This window comes from Jaculus jaculus, chromosome 1, assembly GCF_020740685.1.
Source record: "Jaculus jaculus isolate mJacJac1 chromosome 1, mJacJac1.mat.Y.cur, whole genome shotgun sequence".
Taxonomy (NCBI): domain Eukaryota; kingdom Metazoa; phylum Chordata; class Mammalia; order Rodentia; family Dipodidae; genus Jaculus; species Jaculus jaculus.
In genome coordinates this window covers 326,642,031-326,658,698 of record NC_059102.1, presented here as the reverse complement: position 1 = coordinate 326,658,698, position 16,668 = coordinate 326,642,031, and the positions used below count along the sequence as shown (strand labels likewise).

Below are 16,668 nucleotides of genomic sequence, written 5' to 3'. Positions count from 1 at the left end.
GTTTATTGGGTTTGATTTTTGTGAAGGAGCTGAGGATATAGTTCAGTGGTAGAACAAACACTTTCCTATCATGCAGAAGTCTTAGGTTTAATACCACCTTTAAAAAAAACCAAACACCCAAATAAGAAAAAGAAAATGCTGGACTGGAGAGGTGGCTTAGCGATTAAGGCTCTTGCCTGCAAACCCTAAGGACCTAGGTTTGATTCCCCAGGATCCGTGTAAGCCAGATGCACCAGGTAATGTATGCCTCTGAAGTTCATTTGCAGTGGTTGAAGGCCCTTGCATACTCCTTCTTTCTCTGCCTCTTTGTGTGTGTGTGTCTCTCTCTCAAATAAGTTAAATTTTAAAAGAGAGATCTCAGGTTAAAAAGAAAAGGAAAGGCTCACTAACCATCTTTCTAGTAGCCCACTGGAAGAACATAAAGACCCTCATGAAGACAAATGATTGAGCAACTCTAGTTGAAGTTTGGCAAGGGAGACCAGAGAGTTTCACTATCCTGAGTGAGTTTCCAAGTTAAAAACCTTCTCAGTGGCACACAGTTGTGATTCTAATACACAGGAGTCTGAGATGGGAGGATTACAAATTCAAGGCAAGAGCTACACAGACCCGGTCTCAAAAACAACAAAACTAAAACAAAACTTTCTCTTGTACACAGCTCAGTTGGTAAAGTGCTTGCCATTGCAAGCATGGGGACCCAAGTTAGATCCGTGCTTTAAAATGCTGGGAATGGAGGGCTGGAGAGATGGCTTAGTAGTTAAAGCATTTGCCTAGAAAACCAAAGGATCCCAGTTTGACTCCCTAGGGCCCACATAAGCCAGATGCACAAGGGGGTACATGCATCTGGAGTTCATTTGCAATGGCTGGAAACTTTAGCGCACCCATTTTCTCTCTCCCTCCCTCCCTTCCCCTCTTCCTCTCCCTTCCTCCCTCTTTCTTTCTCTCAAATAAATAAAATATATTAAAATACTGGGAATGGGAACTGGGGATATGATTTAGCAGTTAAAGGCACTTGTTTGTAAAGCCTTACAGACTGGGTTAGAGGGTTTAATTCTCCATTACCCATGTAAAACCAAATGTACAAAGTGGCAAATGTGTCTAGAATTCTTTCTTAGTGGCAGGAGGCCCTGGTCACCCAAATACACTCAAACTCTTTTCTCTCAAATAAATAAAATATTTTTTTAATGATGGATATGGTAATGCACATTTGTAAACCTAAGGCTGGGAGACAGAGACAGGAGAATCCCTGAGGATTGTTGTCCAGACACTGTAGCCTAATTGGCAAGATCAGACCAATGAGAGACCATGTCTTAAAAAAAAGAATTTAGTCTTGAGGAGCAACTCTCAGAGTTATCCTCCGGCTTCCACACATACACCTACACACACACACACACACACACACACACACACACACACACAAACACACACACACACACACACACACACACGAAAATGCACATATACACATAGGAAAATAAACGTGCATGTTAAAAAATGATTTTAAAAAAGGCATGTTCTGTTAAAATGAGGAAACAAACCAAAAGTGATGAAACATTGTCAAGATCCAAGAAAAGAGGGATGTATCTTAGGGAAAAGAGAAGGCCATTTCTAGCCTAGGGAATAGCTATTCTTGGAGCCAGTAGACCCTTTGGCTGCTGATGGGTATGTCTGACGGGAAGAAGAAAAGTAAACGAATGAGAAACGTAGCACTTGATACATGGTTGGCCATATTCAGAAGCTTTCAGTCCTGATGGAGAATTTGGGATGGAAATTTGGGAATAATAGAGGGACATAATATGTAGGGTTGACAGAGTTGATAAATATTTTCCCAGAAATAAATAGGATAAGCAAAATTTAATATGATATGTGAATGCTAATGTAGTCATAGGTTGCTATGATTTTATTGGAGAACGGAAAAAATTTTGTGGGGATGCTCAGAGTTGCCAGAATTAGGGCTGAGGTGAAATTCAGTGATAGAGTACTTGCAGGCCCGAGATTTATTTGCCAACCAAACGATTTGTAGGAATCAAATCATGTGTCTGGTAGGAACTCAGTAATTAACATCTAAATTTGAAAAATTAATATTTCTAAAGAAATTGTTGTGTTTAGGAACAGGAATTAAATTCTAGATTATTGGAAGTGATTGCTTCTGTGAAAAAAATCAGAAGAGAATGGTAAGATGACACTTGTGTCTTGTAATGTTATAAGTTTATTTTTTTTAATTTTTATTAGCATTTTCCATGATTATAAAAAAATATCTCATGGTAATTCCCTCCCTCCCCCATATTTTTAATTTTTAAACAGTGGGAAGTTGGTTGATAAAGCTTAACTATTAAACCTTTTTGATCTGACACCTTGTTATATCAACATGGTGATAGTATAATTTTCTGTTCTTATGTGTATCATTTGTTAAAGTAGCTTCTGATTCCTACTCATTTGACTCCTTTGGTTGTGATGGGAAAATATATTCTAAGAAACATGACTCAGTCATCAGTCCTGCTAGTCTCAACATAGAACATAATTTAGTTAATATCTATAAATAGTTTGCCGATCATTACCACTACCTGAGAGTTATAAAAGGGAGCAATAATCTTAGCACATAACCGAGGAGTTGCAGCCATGAAAGCATATAGCTCTTCCATTATTCTTCAACGGCAGGATGGACCAAGAGTTGACCGGCTTTTATTGTTAAGTATTGTCTTGGGAGCTTTGTAGTATTAAACTCAACTATCTTGTTAAGTTTCATGCATTTTTTTGTCAACAGAGAAGTGAAATGCTATATTATACAATAAAAATATTTTCTGACATGTCAATAATATTGCTACTAAATACTATCAACTTAGAATGTTTTTCCTAATCTACTGTCATTCATTTTATGAAAAAAAATTGAAATCCTTCTGTGTTTACTGAATACCACTTCAGGTAAGGATAAATGGAATATAAATTATTATATAAACACTATGTATTTTATATATAAAATATAAATTATACTTATATCTGTATATTTTTTCAAGGTATGGTCTCACTCTAGCTCAGGCTGACCTGGAATTCTCTATGTAGTCTCAGGGTGGCCAAAAAACTCATGGTAATTCTTCTACTTCTTCCTCCTGAGAGCAGGGATTAAAGGCGTGCGCCACCATGCCCAGCTACTTACATTTTTTATGCTTCAAGAAATATGTCTCTAGCTGGGCATGGTGGCGCACGCCTTTAATCCCTATGGACTACAGCAAAACCCTATCTCAAAAATACAAAAAAAAAGTCTTAAAACATAAATTAAGCATGTTTGGATGTATATATGAATGTTGTTATGGGCATGTACTTTTAGCATCTATTTACATTTATAGAGGAATATCTATATTGGAGAAATACTTCAATGATGAAAGGAAACTATTTTCTGACAATTTTCAGTTCCTTACTGACTACAATGGTGTTCATTTGTACTTTATTTCTGAAAGAAAATTATATTGTTTTTCTGAAACTCTGAGATTGCTGAAAAAAGCATATCCTAACTTAAAAGAAAATTAGCCTGCCAAATTTTTCCATGTTTAGAATTCGGACATTTGTACTGTAGCAAGATCCTGACATGATTCTGTTAATGAGCAAAGAAAACAGTCATCTGAGAACAGATTTTTAGGAGGAAGAGCCACATGCATTTCCAATAGGCAGATTGGTAGTAATCATCCTGAGAAAAGCAAGGTCTATGCGATTAGAAAATTTCCCTTAAAAGGTAGATAAATACCTTGCTTTATAGGTTAAAACAGTAAAATCAGGTAAGAATTTTTTGCCATTAAAAACTTGTAAGTCAAAATTTTTTCTGTTGGATGCTTTTTTGGAATTGTGGTTAGGTAGGCATCTTTTCAGTGAGTAGGCTAAAAATTAGGTAAAAATGCTCATTACTTCAAAACAGCAGTCTCTTAAAGAAGGTGTGCCAACTACATTCTTGTCATCATTGAATTTGGAAGTGTTCTCTGGCATGTGTTTTTTTTTTTAATTTGTATTACATTAGTAGACACTTCTATTATGACACATGGAACGGTCGTTTTCTTTTTAATTTTATTAATTTGCATACGTGTGGCAGGGTCTGTTGCTGCTGCAAATGAACCTGCTTTATGTAGGTAGCTGAGCAATTGAACCTAGGCTGGCACATTTCACCCGCAGACACCTTAAACCACTGAGCCATCTCCCCAGCCCTAATGCAGTCTACTTAGTCAGTACATCTTAGTTATAAACGCCATTACTCAATAATTCTGCCAGATTCACCCAGCCATACATACTCTACTTGAGATAACTACTAAAGCTTGCTTACATTGTGTTTTAAAAGCATTGTCCTACTTGTCATTAGCTTTTTTAAAAGCCTAACAATTAAAAGGAAAATGAAGTATACTAAAAACACTGTGTAATTCAACTATAAATGTTTCTTGTACTAATAACATAACCCTTTATTGATTTAGCTATACTACTTTCCTATAACTATTGTGTGATGAGGGAATTATGGAAGGCATTTTGCCATTAGATATCTAAAGTTCAAACATGAATAGCTAAGGGTTGGAGAGATGCCTTAGCAGCTAAGGCATTTGTTAGCAAAGCCAAAGACCCAGGTTCGATTCCCCAGTACCCATGAAAAGCCAGATGCACAAGGTGGCACATACATCTGGAGTTCATTTACAGTGGTTGGAAGCCCTGGTGCACCCATTGTTTCTCTGTTTCCCTCCCTCCCTCTCTCTCTGTCATCTGCCTGGCTCTTTGCTTCAGATAAATAAATAAATAATTTTTTAAAGGGAGGGGGCTGGAGAGATGGCTTAGCAGTTAAGGCATTTGCCTGCAAAGCCAAAGGATCCCAGTTCAGCTCTCCAGGACCCACGTAAGCCTAATGCACAAGGGGGCGCTTGCATGTGGAGTTCATTTGCAGTGGCTACAAGCCCTGCTGTGCCCATTCTCTCTCTCTCTCTCTGTCTGCCTTTTTCTCTCAAATAGATAAAATTTTAAAAAGAAACAGCTTAAAGACCAGGAAACAGGAGGCTTGTGGCAGTAAGTTGTCAGGAGGGGTTCCATAAGCTTGTAAACCTATGTATTTGAATTGACACAAATGAAATATAAATATACAGAAATATGCTTGTTCCCTTGTTATTTGGTCTTTTGTGATTCTTCTCCCCCCCCCCCCCCCAATTGCTAAAGACTGAACCCAGGGCCTTGTGCTTGTTAGGCTCATCCACTGAACTAAATCCCCAACCCCAAGAGAAATGTAAAACCATATAAGTCCTGAAGCTTGGATTTTGTGTGTGTGGTATGTGTGTATGTATATATATATGTATATGCACAGCTCATGTGTGGAGGTCAAAGAACAACTTGTGGCTATTGGTTCTCACCATACACCCTGTTTGAGCCAGGGTCTCTCATTGTGCATTCACCAGGCTAGATGGCATGCAGGCTTCCAGGTGATGTGTCTCTGCCTCCTCTCCCCACACACACTATGGGATTGCAGATGCTTACACTGCAGCATCCAACTGTATGTGGGTTCTGGGGATCTGAACTTGGGTATTTGTGCTTGCATGGCAAGGGCTATTATCCACTGAGCCAAAAAGCTTGACTTTTTAAAATAAACCCCAGTTAAATTTCATTAGATGCACATTGTTGAAAAAATTGACTTTTCTAAGTTTTTTAGATTAAAAACCTTCTTCTGGGCTCAGGGTCCATTGCAGAAGAAGAAGCAAGAAGAATGTAAGAGCCAAAGGAAAGATAGTACTCCTTACAGTGTATTCTTCCAGACACAGAATGGCCCGGATATCCATGACCCATGCACAAGACCAGTATAATAGGAGGAAAAGATGCCGACATCAAAATAAAAGAGAGGAGCCGGGCATGGTGGTGCACGCCTTTAATCCCAGTACTCTCTCTCTCTCTCTCCCTCTCTCAAATATATAAAAATAAATAAACTGAGGACTGGAGAGATGACCCAGCAGTTAAGGCACTTGCCTATAAAACCTAACAACCTGGGTTCCCCAGTACCTATGTAAAGGTGTACAAATTGGCACATGCATCTGGAGTTCATTTGTGGTGGCTAGAGGTTCTGGCATACCCATTCATAATCGCTGTTGCTCTCTTTGTGAATAAATAATAAATAAATAAAATTTTTAAAATAAATTTTAAAAAAGAATCATGAAGAGTCAGTCATGGTGACACATACCTTTAATCCCAGCACTCTGGAGGCAGATGTAGGAGGATTGCCATGAGTTCAAGGTCCTCCTGAGACTACCTAGTGAATTCCAGGTCAGCCTGGGCTATAGCAAAACCCTACCTCAAAGAAAAAAAAAAAAAAGGAATCAAGAAAACTATCCAGCAAATGTGATCCTATAGAAGCAGTTGAAAGAGGGTTAAAGGATGAGGATATAAATGTTTATTGTTGTACTAATAGTATCCTAGGATAAATTATACATTACCTTTGGAGAATGCTTAAACTCAAGAGCTAATACTACAATTTCCTGTAAACGTGGGATTTCAGTAAATTAAAATTTGTTTCTTTCAGCTGGGCATGGTGGTGCACACCTTTAATCCCAGCACTTGGGTGGCAAAGGTAGGAGGATCACCATGAGTTTAAGGCCACCCTGAGACTACATAGGGAATTCCAGGCCAGCCTGGCCTAGAGCAAGACCCTACCTCATAAAACAACAACAAAAAAAAGTGTTTCTTTCCTTTTAATTTAACTTTTTAAAATTTCAGCTAGTGTTTCTCTGGCTATTATGGTGGCTAACCATTGTATTTTCCAAAATTATACCTTATTTATTACACAAGTTAAATGGTATGTTTTAGGAAGATTACAGTTTTATCATTTTCCCATTAAGTAATTAAAATAATGGCTTAGTATTGTCAATTACATGGACACTTCATTGACTCACAATGCTATTCATGAAACTGCAGCTTGAAGTACAAGTATTGTGATATGCTGAAACAGTCAGCCAGTATGATGTTGTGAGAGGGGAGTTTCATTTATAAGGAATACCAGGTATCTGTAAGGTCCCTTTCTTCACATGGAGATATTGATCTCATGAGTTCTACATTTATTTGAATCCAAAATGAAGCAACTATCAGTTCTCTTTTAGGCATGGGTAGCCATATATGCATATTTTTATTTACCTTTTTTTAATTTCAGACAACTGCAAGAACAGCAACGACAGAAGGAGCTGGAGAGGGAAAGGATGGAGAGAGAAAGAATGGAAAGAGAGAGGCTAGAGAGAGAGCGACTAGAAAGAGAGAGGCTGGAGAGGGAGCGCCTAGAGCAAGAGCAGCTGGAGCGGGAGAGGCAAGAACGAGAGAGGCTGGAACGCCTGGAGCGAGAGAGGTTGGAGCGGGAGCGGCTGGAGCGGGAGCGGCTGGAGCGGGAGCACCTGGAGCAGCTGGAGCGGGAGCAGGCCGAGTGGGAGCGGGAGCGCAGAGTGTCCAGTGCTGGTAAGGAGTTCTCCTTGGCAGTTGAGGCTTCCTGCATCTGGCTGGGTCAGACTCCAGACAGTCAGGAGTAAGAGTATTTCACATGTGAGGCACTATGGAGTGAGAAAAAATGCTCAGCAAATACTGCTTCAACCTTGCGTTTTATTTTGTCTTGTAATGCTCTTATTGCTTAGAAACTAAAAGAAGGCTCTTGGGAATTTTTATTCTGGCATTCTGATACTTGTGACTTCCCTAAAAATTGGTTATAAAATGTGTGTTCTGTGGAAAGTTTTCTATATTGGATGAGCTTGGAAGATAAATTTCCCTGTGAAATTGTTCAAATTTCAGCACCTCTGAAATGCATTTTACTACAGGCAGCAAGAAATTAGCTTGATTAGATTCACAAATTTTTGAAGTAAGAATTTAAGTAGGGGAGAATATTTGTTCAAAACTGGGTATTTCGCCGGGTGTGGTGGCGCACGCCTTTAATCCCAGCACTTGGGAGGCAGAGGTAGGAGGATTGCCTTGAGCTCAAGGCCACCCTGAGATTCCATAGTGAATTCCAGGTCAGCCTGGACCAGAGTGAGACCCTACCTCAAAAAAACAAAAAAACAGAAAAACAAAATAAAAAAAAAGGGGGTATTTCAACATTTTCTAGTATTATTTAAAAAATCTATAAATCTGATAGACTTTATTTAAAAAACCCATAAAGGTTTAATAGATGACTGTAATTTGAACTATTCAATATTCATCAAAAATTTTTTATTCCTTCTATCTCAAATACAAAATCAGTGTGAGTTGATTGGCTATTGGTTGGTTGGTTGGTTAATAAGTTAATTCATTTGTTTTAACTGCTGAATTATCTGAAGTTATGGCTAAGAAGACAAATATTTTCCATAATGATCAATGGATTAGGAGGTTCCTTTGCAGTAAACAATTTGCCAGGTTTGCTGCTGGTTATTTAAAAAAAAATTTTTTTTAACTAGGTTTATTCTGTTTGTAGTTCTTTTCATGTAGTTTGGTGCCTTTCTAGAACACTAAATAACAAAAAGTAAACTATTGTCCTTATAATAATGGATAGATTAATTTTTAATCTACTTATTAAATAAAAAACTTTATTCATCCTCTTTGGATCTCAAAGTACATTGACAAGTTTAAATTTTCTCAGGTGAAAAGTTTTTGCACAAATGCCTAATTCTCTGGTACTAACTGTAGTCTACGTTTATACATTTTGTCTGGTTGCTGGTTTTGTGGCTTCACTAGCTCCCTTTTTCTCTCTCCTTTTGTATCCTGTCTTGCTGCTGCTTTCCACCTCTGTCCAGCTCCATCTTCAGACAGCTCCCTGTATAGCGCTCCACTTCCTGAGTATGCCAGTTGCCAGCCTCCTTCAGCACCTCCTCCATCATACGCTAAAGTCATCTCAGCTCCAGTGTCAGATGCCACTCCTGATTATGCTGTAGTGACTGCTTTGCCACCTACTTCCACACCCCCTACACCACCACTGCGACACTCAGCGACACGTTTTGCAACATCTCTAGGGTCAGCCTTCCACCCCGTTCTTCCCCATTATGCTACAGTTCCTCGTCCTCTGAACAAAAACTCTCGACCTTCTTCTCCTGTGAACACACCCTCTTCTCAGCCTCCAGCTGTGAAGTCCTGTGCCTGGTCTACTTCCAATTTCTCGCCCCTCCCTCCGTCTCCTCCAATCATGATTAGCAGCCCCCCTGGCAAAGCTACTGGCCCAAGGCCTGTCCTCCCCGTTTGTGTCTCCTCTCCTGTGCCCCAATTGCCTCCGTCACCAACAGCACCCAATGGGCTGCTGGACTCATACCCAGTGTCTCCACCGCCTACCTCAGGGCCAGCAGCGCCACCACCGCCGCCACCACCACCACCACCACCACCGCCGCCGCCGCCTCCCCTCGCCTCACTCTCACACTGTGGATCGCAGGCTTCTCCTCCTCCAGGCACCCCTCTTGCCTCAACTCCCTCATCCAAGCCCAGTGTTCTCCCTTCTCCCTCTGCAGCTGCCCCTGCCTCTGTGGAGACCCCTCTAAATCCTGAGCTGGGAGACTCCTCTGCTTCCGAGCCAGGCTTGCAGGCAGCCTCTCAGCCGGCAGAGACGCCCGCCCCGCAGGGTAAGGCTCCACTCCTGCTCTGACGACCAGTCAGTCACGTGAGAGTAGTGCACAGCACCAGTTTTGACTGCCTGAAGGAATGGGTCTGATGGTTTGAACCGTTGAATATCTGTGTGCCATAGTACTGTGCTTTTCTAATTAAAAGTTAAAGATGTTCCTTCAAAGCCTCTATGAGGGATTTGCTGTTCTGCTCCTACTGGCAGCAGGAGTTAAGGTTGGAAGGAGACAGGAAAGCACATAAGTAAGAGTAAAGTTACAATTCAGGGTTGCCTCCACTCTGACAACAAAGGAGCTGAATTTGCCCACCTGACCTTGGTGAGTAGTAAGCCCAGCCCCTCTGGTCACAGGAAGACTCTTAGTGACAGCATCTATGGTCTGAGAATGAGGAATGCCCATACTGAACTAGGTTCTGGATCTTCTATATTCATTATTGTACGAGAAGCTTTCTAGTATTTAAAGACCCCTCTGTTAATGCACCACTTTTAGATTTCACTAGGAAAACTTAACCCACTCGATCTGCCATACAGTAAATATATGACTTAAGCTGTCTTCCTTTACTTTCTGAAAGACTTGGGAGGTATACTTCTTGCCCATCTGTAGATAACTTCCTAGAGTTTGCGGTGTAGCAGTTCTGTTCTTAAGGCCCTTTTCCCATTGGCCTCTCCTGTGCTGGGCTCTCCATAGTGTACTTTCAGTATGAATGGCCACTTCGAAACATCCTGACTTGGCAGAAAAGGTAGAGGGCAACAGGCTTGACATAATGTCCTGAATGATCCAGAGGTCCAACATGACAAGAAGTCACAGTGGAAGGGAAAACCGTCCTTCATGGTTATCCCATTCCCCCACTCCTTCCCTCCCCAGCATGTACTTTGCTGCATGGCCACGGGGAAGGCAGGACTGTGTTGAAGAAAAGGGCTTAGTCTATAAATAGGAAAGTACTTAGTAACCCTGCTTTTCAATGTTGGTGCTTTTTTTTTTTTTTTTTGTTGTTGTTTTGTTTTTTTGTTTTTTCAAGGTAGGGTCTCCCTCTGGTTCAGGCTGACCTGGAATTCACTATGTAGACTCATGGTGGCCACGGACTCAGAGTGATCCTCCTACCTCTGCCTCTTGAGTGCTGGGATTAAAGGTGTGTGCCACCACGCCCAGCTTGTTTGTTTTTAAGTGTAGGATATAGGAAGAATTACAGAGACTATGCTGAAAGCACTTTTTTTTTTAAAGTATATTAAAAAGGAAAAGCATACTTGGGAATGGGAGTGGGGTAATGAGCTGGAAAAAGATACATTCTCATAAGCCCACTTAACAGTTTTAACAGAAGCAGTCTTTTTAAAAATACTTAGTTCCCAAGATAAAGTAATAATGTCTGTTATTGCTGTGAATAATTTTTTGTTGCTGACTTATCAAAATTGCTCAGAATATAAACTAAATTCTAGCATGTCCTCTTCAGTGATTCATATTCTCTGCTTGTAGACCTGTTCAAGCCAGAAAAGCGAAGTTACCACCTGGTGTGCAAACAGCATTCTTACAAAAACAAAGCAAACAAATGCTCTTTTAAGCCTTAAGGAAGGGACTTCCCATGAATTTGATATTCTGATATTAAATAAATTCCTGTTTATTTTTTTTAAATAATATTTGGATACTTCTTTCCTATCCATTTGAAGGTGAAACTGCTCTATACTTTAAATTCTATTTTACATAATTATTTCTTGGTCATTTTGAAGTTGTAGTTGGTGTTAATAAAAATTCTCTTTCTTCAGTGATTCTCAGACCTACCTGTACATTGAGTTTAAATGAATTTAAGATTCTGGAACCTGGGACTCATTTCTCCTTTACAGCGTTAATCTAGTCACTTTGTTAACAAACATCCTTCTTGATCATAATAGAATATACTCTTAGCCCTTAAGGCTCAGACGGATTATTTGACCTCTATGATTTCCGATAGTAGTAGCCATGTATACATGGGGAAGGGGCTGCTGAACTTTTTCTGAAATTATATAAGCAATTATTTTGATTAGTTTAAAATCCCCATGGGACAAACAACTAACTAGATCATTTGTTGCATAGTATTATTACTAACCAAAGATCTAACATTAAATAGAACACTTTGGCTTTCTGTTTTAGTGTCTCTTAATTTTAAAAACCTAATCTAGACTTTTGGCATGATAAATTGATCTCGTACGTGTAGTATTAACTTATTTAGCATGACATATACCTGCCCATGTAAAATACTGTCACTCAGCTCTGGTGTTGCTGACTATGGTAACATTTTTTTTTTCTTTTCAGGCCTTGTCTTGGGACCACCCGCACCTCCACCTCCTCCACCCCTCCCACCAGGTTCTGCCCAGGCCTCAGCACTTCCACCTCCCCCTGGACCCCCTCCCCCACCTCCACTGCCATCCACTGGGCCTCCCCCCCCCACCTCCCCCACCCCCTCTTCCGAATCAAGCACCCCCTCCTCCTCCCCCACCTCCTGCCCCTCCCCTCCCTGCATCTGGATTTTTCTCGGGATCCACGTCAGAAGACAATCGCCCATTAACTGGACTTGCAGCTGCAATAGCAGGTGCAAAGCTTAGGAAAGTGTCTCGGGTAAATAACTGAAACCTTTAACATATCCTGCTCCTTACATATATAAAATACTTGGTTAATTGCAGTGAATTTCATGAACCCTGGGTTATTAGCTTTATTAACTAAAAATCAATGTAATTGGGCTGGAGAGATGGCTTAGCAGTTAAGGCACTTGCCTCCAAAGCCAAAGGACCCAGGTTTGATTCCCCAGGACCCACATTAACCAGATGCACAAGGGGGCACATGTCTGGAGTTCATTTGCAGCGGCTGGAAGCCCTGGTACATCTCCTCCCCCTCAAATAAATAAATAAAATATTTAAAAAGTCAACGTAATTGCCAGGTTTGGTCGCACACGCCTTTAATCCCAGCACTCAGGAAGCAGTAGTAAGAGCATCACCATAAGTTTGAGGCCACCCTGAGACTACATAGTGAATTCCAGGTCAGCCTGGGCTACAGTGTGACCCTACCTCAAAAAAAAAAAAAAAAAAAAATTAACACAATTTAAATTTTCAAGAAGGGTACAAGAACAGAATAAAGGATTTCTACAAACCTATCATCTAGATTTACTAGTCAACATTTTACCAATATTTGCTTCTTTTGTTGTATATATCTCCTTCAACACACAAATTTTTTTTTTAATATTTTATTGCAAACACTTTAGGCACATGGGCCACCATGTGCGTCTGGCTTATGTGGGTACTGGGGAATCAAACCTGGATTCTTAGGCTTCCCAGGCAATTACTATCTCTCTAGCCCTCAACATACAAATTTTATCCAAATGATTTGAGAGTAGATCAGAAACATCATGCCCTTACTTGTTTACTTTAGTTCATATTGGGGGTATTATGAGTGAGGGTGTTTTCTTTTTCTTCCTGAGACAGGGTTTTTTCTTTTTCTTCCTGAGACAGGGTCTCATGCAGCCCAGGCTGGCCTTGAATTGCTATGTAGCCCAAAGATGACCTTTGAACTCCTCTTGATCTGACTGTTTACACCTCCCAAGTGCATGTACTACCACTCCTGCTTTTCTTTCCTTTTTGTTTGTTTGTTTCTTCTTTCTCACAAGGACATTCCCAAACCTACATGATCATGATCATAGTGAAATTATCAAAATTGGGAAGTTTAGCATTGATAGAAGATGCCAATCTACAAATTAATTCAAATTTATTTGACCTATATCTAATTCTCTTGTCTAATGATGTCTTTACAGTAATTTTTTTGAGGTCAAGATCATTTGTTAAATTTGATTGTAATATCTCTGATCTGTGACCATTTGGCTCAATCTTACATAATATTGACTTGTTGTTTTTCTTGCTATTGCTTTTCTTTTTCTTTTTCTTTTTTGTTGTTGTTTTTGAGGTAGGGCCTCACTGTATCCCAAGCTGGCCTCAAACTCATAGCAGTCCTCCTTCCTCAGCCTTTTGACTGCTGGGATTCATAGTGTGCACCACCACACCACACTCTGCCCTAATATTGACTTTTTTTTTTATTTATTTTTTTGGTTTATTTTTATTTATTTATTTGAAAGCGACAGAGAAAGAGGTAGAGAGAGGGAGAGGGAGAGAATGGGCGCACCAGGGCTTCCAGCCACTGCAGACAAATTCCAGATGCATGTATCCCCTTGTGCATCTGGCTAACGTAGGTCCTGGGGAATCGAGCCTCGAACCGGGGTCCTTAGGCTTCACAGGCAAGCGCTTAACAGCTAAGCCATCTCTCCAGCCCAACATTGACATTTTTAAACACTATCTGACCGTTGTTTTTGTAGATTGTCCTTCAGTTAAGCATTTTGGCAGGCAAAAGTCCCACCATAGCTGTGTCCATTTCAGTATTATCACAGGGGAAAATGTGATACTGTTTCACTCCATTACTGGTGGATGTTAACTTTGAGAGAGAGAGAGGTAGATAGGTAGGTATCTCAAATGTCATTTGCTGTATTAATTCTTAAGGCTCACAAAAAAACAAAATTTGAATATTTGTAAAATTAATATTGATGTGTCTCTTTTAATGTAATATATTAGCAAATATGATTGTTTAACAGGAAATTATTGTGTGTGTGTTCTTATTAAGGTGGAAGATGGCTCTTTCCCAAGTGGAGGGAGTACCATTGGTGTGAACTCGGCCTCATCCAAAACAGATGCTGGTCGTGGGAATGGGCCCCTTCCTTTAGGGGGTAGTGGCTTAATGGAAGAAATGAGTGCCCTGCTGGCCAGGAGGTGAGAAGTTTCACTGTGGTGAACATGTCCAGAATTAAGAAGATATTGTTAATTTTGTCCTAACTATAATTTAACTCAATAAAATTCTTATTTCTTAGAGAAGCTTTTATACTAAAAGTTAGATAGGTAATTTTTTTGTTTGTTTGTTTGTTTGGGTTTCAAAGTAGGATATTGCTCTATCCCAGGTTGACCTGAAATTTACTATATAGACTCAGGCTGGCCTTGAACTCACAGCGATCCTTCTACCTCTGCCTTCCAAGTGCTAGGATTAAAAGCATGTGCCATCATGCCCATCTTGATAAATTTTTTTAATCCATTTTGCCTTTCTAGGAGAAGAATTGCTGAAAAGGGATCAATAGACACAGAACAAAAAGAAGACAAAAGTGTAAGTCTCCTGCACCTTAAATGTAAAATTCAAGTATAAGTCATTCAGAAAATATCAAATATTAATTAATTGAACTTAATTAGCTGAAGTTATGTTTGCTAGCTGGTTGTGGTGGCACACACCTTTAATCCCAGCACTCAGGAGGCAGAGGTAGTAGGATTACTGTGAGTTCAAGGCCACCCAGAGACTACATAGTAAATCCCAGATCAGCCTGGGCAAGAGTGAAACCCTACCTCGGGGGAAAAAAGTTATGTTTGCTTATTTTTAATTACTTAAGCATTTAAAACACTTTGAACTACTGGTCTTTAAAATTCTAATCTCATTCTTAGTAAGGTGATTTTAATGTATGGGAAAAGGGTTAGAGAGATGGCTCAGCGGTTAGAGGTACTTGCTTGAATATCAGAAAAACACTGAAGTTCAAACCTGTGAAGTTAATTTTGTTCTGATCCCACCCTGAAATGAGTAAATTACTTCTTACAAATTTTCTAAGCTGGACGTGGTGGCGCATGCCTTTAATCCCAGCACTCGGGAGGCAGAGGTAGGAGGATCGCTGTGAGTTCAAGGCCACCCTGAGACTACAGAGTTAATTCCAGTCAGCCTGGACCAGAGTGAGACCCTACCTCGAAAAAACAAAAAACAAACAAACAAAAAAAAATCTAATTTTTTTAGGAGCTCAGTTTCTGGGTAAAATAAAGAAATTATATTAGACAAATAATTTTTATCCTTCACCCTTTTGAACCTTCATGTCCTGTTCCACAGTTCCACTGGGCACACTTCTCTATCTGTTCTTTTTCCTGGTGTGCAACATTTTGTATAATTACTTTCCCTGTACCATGTGGGTCCTTCACCAAGCTTTGGGGAGGTAGTAGTAGAGGGCAAGATTGTGAAGAAGGTAAGAGAAAGGATAAGCCTGAGCGGAAATGGAAGGGAGAAAAAATAGCTGAAGGAAAAAGTGAGGAATGATAGAAAAAAATGTAAGAAACATGTAGAACACTGAATATATACAGTGTATGTGGTGCTAATGTGGATATTTCTGTATGTTTAGGAAGAGTCAGAGCCTTTAACTTCTAAGGCCTCATCAACAAGCACACCTGGTAAGTTCAGGGGGAGTCATTGAACCTTTAGAAATCTTCCTAAATGTTAGGACCCTTAGGCCTGGTGTAGTGGCACATACCTTTAGTTCCAATACTTAGAAGGCTGCGGTAGAAGGATCACTATGAGTTCAAGGTCAGCCTGGTATAGAATAAGACCTTGCCTCAAAAATAAAATAAAATTTTATATTTCATAGTTGGACCAAGTGATTGCTTGGTCACTAAAATGTTCTTCTTTGTTCATATTTGAAAGCATTGAATTTCTTTTCTTCCGCTTACAACCCCAGAGTCTGCTGATTCTTTCTTGCGCATATTATGAGATCTGTTAAAAACCCAACATCTTTGCTCATGCTCCCTTAGAAAACCACATTTCATTTTTTTTATTTTTAGAGGGAGAGAGAGAAAATTGGTGTTCCAGGGCCTCAGCCACTGAAATCAGACTCCAGACGCTTGCACCACCTAGTGGGCATGTGTGACCTTGTGTTTGCCTGACCATTGTCCATCTGGCTTACATGGGATCTGGAGTCTGGGTCTTTAGGCTTCACAGGCAAGCACCTTAACCACTAAGCCATCTCTCCAGCCCCACATTTCATTTTTTTTACACAAGTTCTCTGTATTACTGATTTGAAATAATTCATTTAAATAAGGTAAATACATTATGATACAAAAATCTTTTTAAGAATTCTCAGGTGAAAATTAAATGAGCAGATAGCTAGCATTGCAATTTATTTTTAAATATTCTCAAATTGAAATGGTTGTTATTTTGACCATTCATGGGGTGATGTTGACAATTAAGTAAAGTCTTTTAATTTATAAGCTGAAACAAATTCTATGGCTAGAGAGGTGGCTGAGCAGTTAAATCATTT

The 16,668-nt window shown here is 39.8% G+C and overlaps 1 protein-coding gene across 1 annotated transcript in view; it reads left to right on the top strand.

Moving 5' to 3' along the window:
* Enah (ENAH actin regulator) overlaps positions 1-16,668 on the top strand; it is a 143,300-nt gene that overhangs the window by 106,055 nt on the left and 20,577 nt on the right. Inside the window, 7 exon segments of the mRNA XM_045149890.1 lie at positions 7,145-7,440; positions 8,742-9,554; positions 11,835-11,958; positions 11,960-12,137; positions 14,181-14,326; positions 14,657-14,711; positions 15,757-15,805. Of these exon segments, the coding sequence (XP_045005825.1) occupies positions 7,145-7,440; positions 8,742-9,554; positions 11,835-11,958; positions 11,960-12,137; positions 14,181-14,326; positions 14,657-14,711; positions 15,757-15,805 (1,661 nt within the window).